The 12,955-nt window shown below is 39.2% G+C and overlaps 1 protein-coding gene across 2 annotated transcripts; it reads right to left on the bottom strand.

The window, feature by feature from the left end:
* Positions 1 to 534: 534 nt before the first annotated feature.
* gclc (glutamate-cysteine ligase, catalytic subunit) lies at positions 535 to 8,892 on the bottom strand. Of its 2 annotated transcripts, none has more exons than XM_080530649.1 (17): positions 8,616 to 8,892; positions 8,275 to 8,481; positions 6,852 to 6,964; positions 6,106 to 6,288; positions 5,888 to 6,001; positions 5,349 to 5,407; positions 5,000 to 5,136; positions 4,749 to 4,823; positions 4,423 to 4,539; positions 3,395 to 3,533; positions 2,937 to 3,049; positions 2,711 to 2,803; positions 2,345 to 2,449; positions 1,920 to 2,001; positions 1,715 to 1,818; positions 1,462 to 1,582; positions 535 to 1,320 (listed from the first exon to the last, which is right to left on the bottom strand). In XM_080530649.1, exons 2-17 carry the CDS (start codon positions 8,422 to 8,424, stop codon positions 1,139 to 1,141), a joined length of 1,887 nt encoding a protein of 628 aa, XP_080386775.1. In that variant the 5' UTR covers positions 8,425 to 8,481; positions 8,616 to 8,892; the 3' UTR covers positions 535 to 1,138. The 2 variants fall into 2 exon arrangements, with proteins under 2 accessions (XP_080386775.1, XP_080386776.1); XM_080530650.1 differs by having other exon boundaries at positions 8,275 to 8,477; positions 8,724 to 8,892.
* Positions 8,893 to 12,955: the final 4,063 nt, after the last annotated feature.

The following is a 12,955-nucleotide window of genomic DNA, read 5'->3' as shown; positions in this document are numbered from 1 at the left end:
TTGAGTGCATTTTCTCTGAAGATAAAGGATGTCATACCATTTATCCATCAGTAAACACAATAATGTAAAGATCAGAGAAACAATCAATAAGTGATAAGGGGTCTTGAGGTTAACCACTTGTCATTTAACCTTTAAGTGATAATGCTGAGATAATGTTGCCAAAGTCAAATAATTTTACTCCATTTTACTCAATTTTACACCAGCTCAGTGGCCTTGCAGTTAGTGTCTGCCCTGAGATTGGAAGATTGTGAGTTTGATCCCCGGTTAAGTCATACCAAAGACTATAAACATGTTACCCGATGCATCCTGCTTGGCACTCAGCATTACAGGTTTGATTGAGAGTAAGACCCTGTGACATACCAGTGTCCTGTCCAGCGGGTGTACTTGTACATCAAGCGGCCTCACGCTACAGAAACAGGAGATAGGCTCCTGCCCTATGGATCATTAGGCTCGAGAACCATCGGTTCTTAAGGCTACTTACTTTTATTTGTACATTGAGATGTAATAAAAGCGATTCTGATTTTGATTCTGATTGTACACAGATTTATTTCAAAAGACAACATTCCAAGCAAATGTTCACCATCACCTGCACTTCGGTGTAATACTACTTCTATTAAAAGCTTCTACTATAATGTAAGCACAGCAAAGCAAACACTTGTCTTTTTTAAAGGCAAAATTGTTTCTGAAAAATGCAGATATAGCATAGGTGGCATAATTGGCAAAGAAATTACTCTTGTTAATGTTCGCTGAGCCCAAATACAGTATTTACAGAACACACAAGATTAAAATGATTCTAATGTACAGCTAAGAGTTTGCTACATTTACAGAATTTCACACAGACAGACTATGAACAGAGGAAAAAATATATACATATCTGATTGCTATTACACACTTGGTTGCATTTTCCCCAACTATTAAAATAATTTTGGAATTGTAAAAATCTGATACAGTATATACATCTTCAATACACACTTGACCATTGCAATGCACCACATGCACTTTTTTATTCGTCTTTAAAAACTAAATTTAATTGGACCACTTCTTTGTCCAGACACATTATTTGGTCTTTTTTTTTCATGCTAATGTGTATCAATGATGATGGACAACACATTCATTCATCAAAGCTGTGACAGCTTCCTTATTTCCCCCGATTGACTGGGTCTCCAATGAGCTCTGGGCATCGCTCTTCTCCTTTTGCAATCCTGTCACACTTGCGGATTAGGTCAAAGTTGATTTTGTCAGTTAAGACGCTGTCCTTCTTGTATTGGGGGTGCATAGCAACAAACTCTCTCATCCACTTTGCCATGGTCATCAATTCACCTACATAAAAAAGAATAAAGTAAGTAATTTATTTGTAAAAATGTTAGCTATATATATTTATATATATATATATATATATTTTATGTTTGGTCATGCAGATATTAATATTTCAGTCATTGAATTGGCAGTAAGTGAATATACCTGAGGCACGTTTCTTTATGAGCTTCAGATAATTCAGGATAGTGCATCTTGTGTCAACATCCACCTCCATATTTTCCAGGTAGCAGTTCAGGATTGGGATCAGCCCCTGAAACACTCCCTCCTAATGATGAAGAAGCAACAACTGTGTTACTGGTTTATATTAGAGAAATTATTGTTTTCATTCCAATAATCTATTGTTTTAATTCAGAGAACTGGAGACAAGGTATATGAAATGATAAGTGTAAACAGGCACCTTTCCGTTGATGATAGTGTCGATGCTCATTAGTGTGTAGTCCTCACTGTCACTGTCCAGGCCGTTTTGGGCCACTGATGAGCCATCGAGGCCAGGATTGCAGCCTATGGGAGGAAGAAAAAGAGACGGCGATGCATCAGAAAACCTATTCAGGCTGGTAAGACCCTCCCAGAAGAAACTGGTTTCAGACTATATTCATATTCACCTTTAAAGATATCCTTCCGGAAGTAAAACATGCCCTCTTGGACGGCATTTCTCTCCTGTGCTACCTTCATGTTGTCATCAACCTGATGCACACATCAACAACAAAAACACATTTTCATTAACTTAGTAATTGCTTTGTAAATACATAGTAAGAGATAAGAAGTTTTTCGTTTGACCAATGTTTGGCACTAGGATGATTATACCCCTTTGTAGTGTATTTATTCCTAAATCTGATTTATCAGACTAGCCTTATTACACATAGGGCCGGTTTCACAGACAAGGCTTAAGCCTAGTCCTAGACTAAAAAACATCTTCAATGGAGATTTTACATTGAAAGTGTGATTTAGTCCAGGACTAGGTTTAAGCCTTGTCTCTGAAACCGGCCCATAGAGATTAACTGAGAATTAAAACTGCAACTGTTCTCACCTTTGACAAGGGGATAAGAAAGTCCAGTTTGTAGGACAGGATGACCCTGGTGAGTAGGACAACGAAGACAACGTACGCAGAGTTTTCAAAATCAGTTAGTTGCACCTGAAACAGATAAAATATAGAAACAACATAGAAAACACAATGTGGTATGTACACTACAAACAATGATATCATGGATCAATATAGCAGTCACTCAAAGGGTTGAAATAACAACCTTGAAGTAAAGAGTTGACGAGGGAGCTCTGGCCATGCATTTTCCCCGATCAAATATACAGAGATAGTTTTGCATTGAAATAGTCACCTTGAGTGTTTAAATATCAAAATTGTATGAACACTTCATGTGTCAGTACAGTTGTTAGTTACCTCCATGGGGCGGAACTCAACTCTCCATCCGATATCTGAGTTTGGAGGAGGTGGTTTGAACCTCATTGTCTGCCAGTTAGTTGACTGGAGATTCTACAAGAGAGATGACATTTCAATATGTTGAACAACTAAAATGCCTAACAACTCAACATTTAATTTGTCCTTGTCTGCAAGCTGTCAGAGTCAACATAATGATGTTTCACCAGAATAGTTTCTAATGTTTCACCTCAAAATGATCAGACTCGTTTTCATCATCAAGGTGAATTTTCTCCTCAAAGAGTGACAGTGGATCCCGGATGAAAAGATGGGCTATATGCTGCGCCAGCAGTTTGTCAATCCCTACAAACACAAGATTCTGGTCTCATCTCCACATAGGTTTTAAGTATCTTAACCCAACATTAAAATCTTTCACCTTGTTTAATTAGTTATCCAAAAGTATCAAATGTGTATTTGCTATAAAGCAAATAGCTTCTAATTAAACAATACAGATAATGGAAAAGCTAAAAACGTCTGCCATCCACAACAAAAACCCAGTACAACATGACGAGGCAGAGCACAGAATAGATGTGGTAGAGGGATATTTCATTATATTTCCTCCATATTTAGTCATTATTCCAATAAATAGAAAAATATATGTTTCTTGTAATAGGACAATACTAATACTAATACAGTGTTCCTTATTACCTGCATCCAGCAGTTGTTTGTTGATCTCCTCGTCTATTGTCAGGTCTATGTCATTGTACTTTTCACCACAGCAGGACAGGTAGCTGTCGATGGAATCGTACCTTGATTTCAAGATTCTAAATTTGTTGTTTTTCAAAGGCTGCAAAGAAAAGAACAAATGTTCATGTACATTAGAGAAGGGTTTTCACAGATATGGCCGAGGCACACGGGAAGCGGCATATTGGCCGGCCGCTTCCGAGGGGGGTATAGGAGTATTTCTGGACTAGGATCCGTCGCGCAACACCGCCCCCTGGGGTGCCGGAATAACGGTACTGGGCTCGAGGAGCCAGTCAGCCTAGTCTGCCTGGCGCCCTCCTCTGGGACTGCCGGCCACGGGGTCGGGCGGCGGATCCAATGCAATAGGCAGGGGATAATTGGATGCTAAAGTTGGGTTAAATTGGCTACCAAATTGGGTGAAAAAGGGATAAAATCTGAAAAACAAATAAAAAAAAAAAAAAAAAAAAGAGAAGGGTTTTCAAATGCTCTTATTGTAAACATTTAACTGAAATGTAAAACCTGGTCTTATAACTTGTTGAACTTATAACTTGACTGAACTTGTTTTCAGATGCTGACACTAACCCTTGAAATACACCGCAAGTGTCAACCTCAGCAGCGCGTGTGAGTGGCGGAACTGCTGTGGCTTCCACTGTCTGCGTGTCGTCTGTGGCTCTAACTGCAGAGCTGCTACTGCCAGCCCTATCTTTGTACATTGAGTTCTGCCTGCAACGTACGTGGCACGCGGAAAAAATAGATGAGTCCTAATCTCTAGATGGCGTGCTGCGGCAGCCAGCGTGGGACATGCTTGACACGCGCACCTCATGTGCACTGTATGGCTGCTCTAACCTGTTAACATGGGCGCCAAAATGAAACGCACACGCGCTGCTGAGATTGACGCTTATGGTGTGTTTCAAGGGTTAAGCCCTGAAAGGCAAACGGGCATCAGGTAGGTCATGTTTCTGTAACCAGAATTTCCGGATCTATTTGCTCACCTCTAGGCCCCTTTCCTCCTGCGTCCTGTCATCCACCGAGGCAGAAATAACTCCCCAACGACAATCAATGTCTGACACGTAGCCTCTGTAGAAGGGTGAGGCAGCGCTCAGGGCCATCTGTGAACAGTTCAACAGTTTCTTTTCAAAATAAAAATGACTTGACAGTCGTCACAACCATTTAGATTTTTTTTTATCTTGGCTGATAAGAGATGGCTTTAATTTGTAGTGATTAGTTAAAAATAAAGTACTTGTTCACAGCACACTGACATTTTGTTGAGGCAACTATGCAATACTATTACTATTACTTTTTTCAAAAGTATACCTACCACAATGGGGCAGAATGTTGCTAGTTGGTCATAAAGGTATCTTGCCTCACTAATGCTGCAGGCTTGAAATGTCACCTGGAAAAACATAATAAAAAACGGTTAAAGTTTAAAGTACATTAGGTTGACAACCTGTCAACTTACTATGCCCACGGCAAATTCTAATGTCATTTATGGAAAAAAACTGGAAAAAACTACAACACCCAAAGACAGAAAAAGAACTACAGCATTACTATGTTTATACTATTGCATACCTGTAGACAGCAATTGCCCATTCCAAATCCCATTGCATCCATGTAGATGTGATCAGGAAGTGCTGCCCTGGCCCCCTCCCCATCATCCCCCGGAAACTTCTCCACAAATGGAGACGGAGTGTTTTTGTCTTTAAAGACTGTCAAGGAGAAAATGTATCAACTCACAAGAACAAATATTTCAAGAACAAGAACAAGAACAAATATATCACATCACACTTTCTCAAAGCAAATGTTAACTTGGAACAATGAAAATAAAAGACAACTGAATGCACTGAAATAAACACAGATTATAATTGACTTCAAATGGAAAGTAAATTTCCGTGTATATCTTTATATCATTTAGACTTACGGGGTACATTGATTACAACCTTCTCTCCTCGTCTGTGACGGATGTTTCTGGTCAGGGTGCTGAAAGAATAAACAAGAGCATATTCTCTGTGATCAGAAATGAAAATGAGGAGCTCTAAATTTGCATCTAATGCCAGTGAGAAACATGGTACTGCACAGTGTACAGTTCATTTAGTGAGAAGGATGTATCTTAATATCTAGGCTAATGCATTATTTTATTTTTTTAAACAAGCAAGTGTTAAACAAGCAAATGTAAGCCAATATGAGCATGGCACCTTAAGATGTAAATCCCTTTAATAAGAAACAAATGAACAACCGGACAATATATTTGTATAGAGCTATTCTTGTATCTGAATGATCACAGCCCGTGATGAGTATGACATCTCCATCGACTGTACAGCTGCCATGCGCATGTGCAGCTAAGGGAATGGGAGCTCTACATATCTTACAAAGCTTAGACATTTCTTAGCATACAACTATTGGTGGCCATTATGACCATGTGTATTCCATCTATAAGGTAAAAGGGACTAACAAGTTTACCTGAATCTTGGATGTCTGTTTATGGCTTCATCTGGGAAAAATAGTGATTTGTTCACTCCTTTTTCAACAGGTGTCGGCCGGTACTCTGGCTGGGTGAAGCCTGGGCAACCTAACCTAAACCACAGTTTGAAATGATTAACAATAATGTTAAATACTTCAAATGTAATCAACATAGTTTACGCATGGTTTTGTGAGTGACAGAGTAGGAATGAACCTACATGGGGTATGATGTTATGGTGCAGAGTGTTTCATTCTCATTCAGCACAGATGAAGCTTCTCGCCTTCGCTTCCCCATGTTGTCCTCAACGGTGTTGAACTCTGACATTGTGCCGCCATAAGGCTGCCCTGGAGTCCCTTCAATCATGTAGCTGCCATACTCTGGCCTCCAAAGGGTGGGATGGCTGTATGAATAAAAAAAAGAAAACATTAACTTTTAGAGGTAATCATTAATAACGTTGACTAAAAGAAACAAGGTTGGAGATAAAGGTCTCCTCTATTACGCTGATGAAGTAAACATGTTTTGTTTATGTTATCTGATCATATAAGCCACTATCTCAGCGGGGGGAAAATGCTGTGTGCAATGCATTTGTGCTTCAGGGCATGCTCTTCAGTATGTGCGACAGAGAGGCAGTAATGAGGAATGCTACAGCTCTACTATTCCCCACTGACACTGGTATTTCCCCTGGGTTCAGTGGGCTCCACAGATTTAGGATGTCATGGGCAGTTAGCAAGCATACCACTGTGTGGCTTGAACAAACACATTCGCATAAAACAGCCACTGCTTCAAGTCTTTGCAAGCAAACGCCCAATGGCATGGTTTTGAGATTACTTTTGGTCAACTTTAGATGATCATAAGTCCTATGCAATTTGATTAGTGTAATCCGCCCATATTGGTCGACGTAGAAAGGTGTAACTTTGACACTACATCTGATTGATATCTGGTACATTTCAAAAGTGAACTTACTTGGGGTTTGTATTTTCACCTTTGTCTTGAAGTGTTTCTAAAACCTCCGCTCCATTCAGAACAAGACGAACTTTCTCATTTTTCTCGTCCATTTCAATCAACATGTATTCCACCTCAAAACGAGAAGAAAAAAAACACAGAAATATGTAGCCTGGCCAGTTGATATTGACATACAATCTTCTATTTGTGCATAGCCTATCAACAAAGAGTGGGCCACCAACAAAAATGTCAACAATGAAGAAAATGCATTCCATGACATTCTAACATGTTGAATGAATGACATCAAACACATGGTAAAGTAAGAGAGTTTTTACTAATCTCATTAAAGTATCATGTCACATTCTTCCAAATCAAGAGGCACATTTAATTATTTGAATCACTGGGAAATATTGAAGACTGTAGCTTTAACCATTCAAATATTTTTTTTATTTTTGGTCCAATGGTCCTGAATGGAGCTGTCTAGTGTCTACAAACACCATGGCCATGCCTTCAATGTGCGTCATAGTGTGTGTAGACCTAATGTAATGCCTGCTGCATCCATATTTCCATGTAAAAAATGGGACCCCCATCACATCCATTCCAATTCATCAATCATGTTTCCTTGACTTTGACTCTGACACCCTGTAATCCCCTGTCTGAAAGAGGGATTACTCTATGACAACAACATTCCACCTCGTTTGAAATCAAAGCGTTGTGATCAGGCTGAGGCGCACTGAAGTCTTGGATGGATAGGCACTGCATAGATAGAAAGACATCACACATGCTGGTGGTATGCAATTATTTAAAGAGAGTGAAATACTAAAACACACTCAATAGGTGCACTACATATCAATATCTCAGGGAAGAGAACTGTTACACCAGTGATCATGGGGGTGACATGGATTTGAAGTGACAGGACAAAGAAGTCTACATCCATGTCAGATGCTTTGAAATAGTACCTAGTTAGTTAGGTCATACACGTCGAAGTACATTAATATGACTGTCTTGCACCTGTCCTGCACCACCATCACATCACTGCAGGATGGGAAAGACATCAACACTGATGCTGTAATGTGATGGTGCAGTTACATCACTACTATTAAGTGTCAGAAGTTCGTGAGCTTAGAATGATAAGGTTCTATCTCCGTTTAGGGCAGTTCAGAGATATTGAGCGTCAAAGTTTTTACATTCCATTATGTTCTGTGAGATGGAAACCTTTGTATTTTATTAATTACTAACTCAAAAAATGTCCAACATTTAAAAAAAATAACACCACACAGGCATTAATAAACACCTAATGGATCAGATGAGATTATGTAAAAAAAAAAACTCGATTTTGACAAAAATTGAGATCCTAGAACCTTACAATTCTAACGTCACGAGTTGGCCAATTTTGCAAGTTTATTAAGCTAACGTCATGCACATAACGAGACCCCCCTCTTACCTCATCGCCCCATTTCAACACGTCCTTCTGCCGCTCCTTCACCTTGTTGTAGATGTTGAGGAACTGAATGATGCCATGCTTCCTGACGTGGTCGGCATACTTCTTGGTTTCCTCCCAGCTCAGCGGTGACCCTTGTGACAGCAAGCCCATAGTACAGCAGAGCACAGGCGTGCGGGTATATCAGCACAGAGACTGTCTGGTGCCTGGCTATGGATGGATTTGACAGGTATTAGCAAGCTTGTTTAGCAAGTTTACTTCCTAGCAACGCACTTCCTAGCGCAAAAAATGCAATATTCAGAGAAACAATTGCAATTGCTGTTTATACTGGGTACGCTGGATACCTGTTAGCTAACCTAGCTAACCAGAGCAAGGCCTGCACACATCCCCCGGGCTGTCTCTGTCCAGCGAGCTTAGTTTGAATAGTATCGCTGGTAATGTTCCACGAAAACTCAAAATTCAAGATTCAAGATTGTCTCCCGTGCTACGAAACGTCTCTCATTCAGACTATGAACTACACAGTTACGATACACATGTATTTCCTGGGAGGAATGACTTATTTTATATTGTATCAAATGTGAATTCAATAGTCCCACTGGTGGCTACAAGTCTCCTGTTTCAGTGTCCTGGACAGACTGAACTCGCGCTGCCGCTTTCCTGGCGTAAGTCTTCACGTTGGACTGAACACACGTGACCAGTGGGGGTCCGCTCGTTTTGCCACACCCTGTGTAAATGGACAGAGTCGAGAGTTGCTTCAGCTGTTAATGCTGCGGTGGTGCTATTGTTCATGTTTTTCTTCATCGCTTAATTTATTATTATTGATTTATTTATTCCGTCTAAGGAATAAAATCGGGTTTGACGTCAGTTTTGTTCAAGTAAAAAATAAGCTAAAGACCCACCTGTTTTGCGTTGTCTACATGTCATAGGCTGTTTTTTGTGCTGTTGTAATTTATGTGTGTTTTTAAATTGAACTAGTTGTTTTTAAATTTGTTTAACATTTTTGTTTTTACCTATTATATTTGTGGTGCGAAATTGTGTGTGTTTTTTTAAATTGAAATAGCTGTTTTTATATTGTTTAAAAAAAAAAGTTATTATTTTATTTTTACCTATTGTACTTGTAAAGCACTTTGACGTAAAGTGCTATATAAATAAAGTTATTATTATTATTATTAAGTTATTCGCCGTACGCAGCTTGCGCGGGGCTAAGAAATAATGAAATCGAGTGCAAACTCCGCCCACCTGGACATAACCAGATGGCTTTGCAAATCGTGCGCACCTTGTGTCAGGCGGAGGCGCGTCATTATGACTCAGCGATCTGTCTCTCCTCCCTCTTCGCTTAAGGCTACGCACACTTCCACGCTCCTAGGGTGTGTGCTGTTCTGTTGGCTCCAAATACATAATTGTTAAGAGTAATGATGACATTGCAAGACGTGGTTACTATACCGTGTGAATTGCCTTTCACCTACTGTACTAGCCTAGAACATTTTAGTGGAGAGTATTTCCCCCCCTATGTATCTAAACTATTACTACATTTTGTCATAGCTTGGAGGTAGTTAAACTAAATTCATATCTTAGTGTTTTTGCTCCACCTCACCTGTTTTTGTGTGTTTTGATGTTTTTCCAGTGATTTCAGTTTTTTTTGTTAGTCATCTTTTAGTAACTGACTGTCATGTGTTGGGCCAATTCGTTTCGATTTAGTGAACTTTTCAAAGTAGCTTTTAGTTGGACTATCATTTCTCTCAAGGGTAGCTTTACTATAGTTCATCTTGTTTGCTTGTAAAGTAAATTGGTCATTTAGTTCAATAGATTTTCAGAGCTTCCCCAACACTAGGGAAATTGTATAACTTTGCATGACAAGAACAATAGAACATTTGTTAAATGATCTGGGGCTGAAGCACTTCTTGAATGACTTTATTGTAAACCAAGCCTACCTGCTGGCCTACCGCCATTAGACAGTCTGGTGAGATTAATTGATGCATTGTTTTGTTTCCTATATTGATGCATTGTTGGGTCTTTGGACACCACAGTGGCAGCCTATAAACGAGACTCATGCTGTGCAATAAGAAGCCCAGTTGCTTTACAATGCAATACAATCAATGAATACAATACACATATGATATTATCTATCTCTTTGGGGGTAATTAGTGGTTAATGTTCAGTGTACTTTGTTTCTTTCTTTTTAATTCACTAGCACTGAAGAAGCACACTGCCTACATCTGAAAAAAGACATTGCCCTGAGGATATTGCCTACTTAAAGTCAGTACAGTACAGTACAGCTCATCATATAATATGCCCTGCAACTGCTGTTGTCCAGGAATGCATGGCACAAAGAAGCATTATGTTGGTTAGTAGGGGTAATGGAAGGTCCAGGAAAATATGTTGCACCACTATCTTTTACCTTTTGTTTTGCACCACTCAGGATCCACCTGAGGGATTACACAATTTTGCACAACTTGTCACAACTATTAACTTTTTTTCATATGTGATTTATGGTGGTATGTGGTGTGGACACGTGTGATATACTACTTCATATACTACTTTAATACAACATACTGTGTTTATAGTCTCTTGTCTTTGATCTAGTGCTTCCCCTCTTCCTCCAATGCACTGTGCCTCCCTCTGGAGGTAGCCATGTGTTCTCTCTAGACTCAAGTCATTCATAATGGGTGGACCAATTGCATGAATTATATATTATGTGATATCTTTCCCATGATGTATTGAATTATAACTAGTTTTTATTTTCGCAAGATCCCAGCAAAGTTATTGCGAACTGTACACATATGTGCACGGTTTACTTTGGATCGATATGAATAATTGCTATCTTCTCATAGAGATAGAGGTTTTAAAATAAATTCTGCTGCAAGTTTTATGACATATGAAATAATATGAAAATGTTTGTACATTTTGTAGGGCTGTGTGGTGGACCATCTGTATTGTCATACTCTATAATCTTCCTGTACCTCTTCACTGCATGAGGTTTGAAAATATCGGATTTCCATTAATGATTCAACAATGGGTGAACCATGAATGAGGGTGACTCGCTTTCCGGCAGCTTTATCTGATATTTCATTATTCAGGTACATAATGTCTCAGAGCTACTGAATTAACTGGACATAGAGTCAGCTAATGTTATCAAGAACATACACTCACTGAACACTTTATTAGGAACACTATACTAATACTGGGTAGGATCTACCTCTGCTCTCAAAACAGCCTCAATTCTTCGTGAAATTGATTCCACAAGATGTTGGAAGCATTCCTTTGAGATTCTGGTCCATAATGACATGATTGCATCATGCAATTCCTGCAGATCAGGTGCACTTTCAAACTGTGAATCTCTCATTCTACCACATCCCAAAGGTGTTCTTTTGGATTCAGATCCGATAACTGGGAAGGCCACTGAAGAACACTAAACTCATTGTCATGTCCATGAAACCAGTTGGAGATTACTTTTGATTCGTGACATGGTGCATTATCATGTTGGAAGTAGCTATTAGAATATGGGTACATTGTGGCCATGAAGGGATGCAAATGGTCAGCAACAATACACAAATAGGCTGTGGCATTCAAGCGATGATTGATTGGTATTAATGGAACCAAAGTGTGCCAAGAAAACATTCCCCACACCATTACACCACCTGAATGAATGAGAAGGTGTACAGGAGTTCCTAATAAAGTGTTCAGTGAGTGTATATGCCTACTGCATTAGGCTCCATTCTATTATGACATGTTTAATTATGAATCAGCATCACGTTGAAACTCTATGGCAAGACGCATCTTTCACCATAGTTTCGTCAACATTGGGCCAATCAGTGTCATTTTGTAAATGTCCCATCTGTATGGCAAGAGCCATCATTCACGAAAGTTTCATAAAAATCGTCCCAGTGGTTTCAGAGAAAACAAATCTTGTGATATACAAAAGGACTGAGACCGAATCATCCATCTCCGATTTCATCGGTGGGGGACAATAACTTACCACATTAAATTGCATAGCAAAAAGGTAAAGGTACTCCTGTGGCCTCATAAAACAGACAAACTGGTGAAAAGCAAAGCAAAACTTATTTTCACACAATAAGAGGAAAAGTACAATTCAGACAAGATTTGGTAGGAATTGTTTTAATAATGGTATAGAGCATAAGAGAGACGATGATAAGACTCATCAAACCAGCTTCACCCACAACTGAAAGAACTTGTGTGTAGCTTAATAAATAAATCCAGTTCTTTCACATTTACACACCCAGATGTGTGTGGTTTTAAAAACAAGAACATTAAAAAACATGAACTGTCAGGGGAATCTCCATTGTTGCAGAGTGCCCACACCATTGACAGCTCAGGCCACGTGCTTCCCTGCCCCACCCCGGTCCAGTCTTCCCAGCCCCACCCCGGTCGGTCCAATATTCATTTTTTTTTTTTTACAAAACAAATGTTATCAAATTAATGTTTATGACTGTACTGTGTTGTGTTGAATGCTCCAAAAAAGGAAAGAAAATGACTATCCGACAGTTAGTGAACTACTCCTGATGGGTATGTATCATTTGAAATTCTTGACATATGGCTTGTGATGTTTGCATCCAATGATGAAGTCATTGTTGTATACATTAAATACATTAACATAATAAATTAGGCGCAATTGTACTTTCTTTATCTTTCTTTATCCAGTCTTTGTTTTAATAATAATAATAAT

Source organism: Nansenia antarctica (genome assembly GCF_963989245.1).
Source record: "Nansenia antarctica genome assembly, chromosome: 1".
NCBI classification, from domain to species: domain Eukaryota; kingdom Metazoa; phylum Chordata; class Actinopteri; order Argentiniformes; family Microstomatidae; genus Nansenia; species Nansenia antarctica.
Note: the sequence above shows the minus strand (reverse complement) of the source record. Positions and strands in the feature narration are given on the sequence as shown.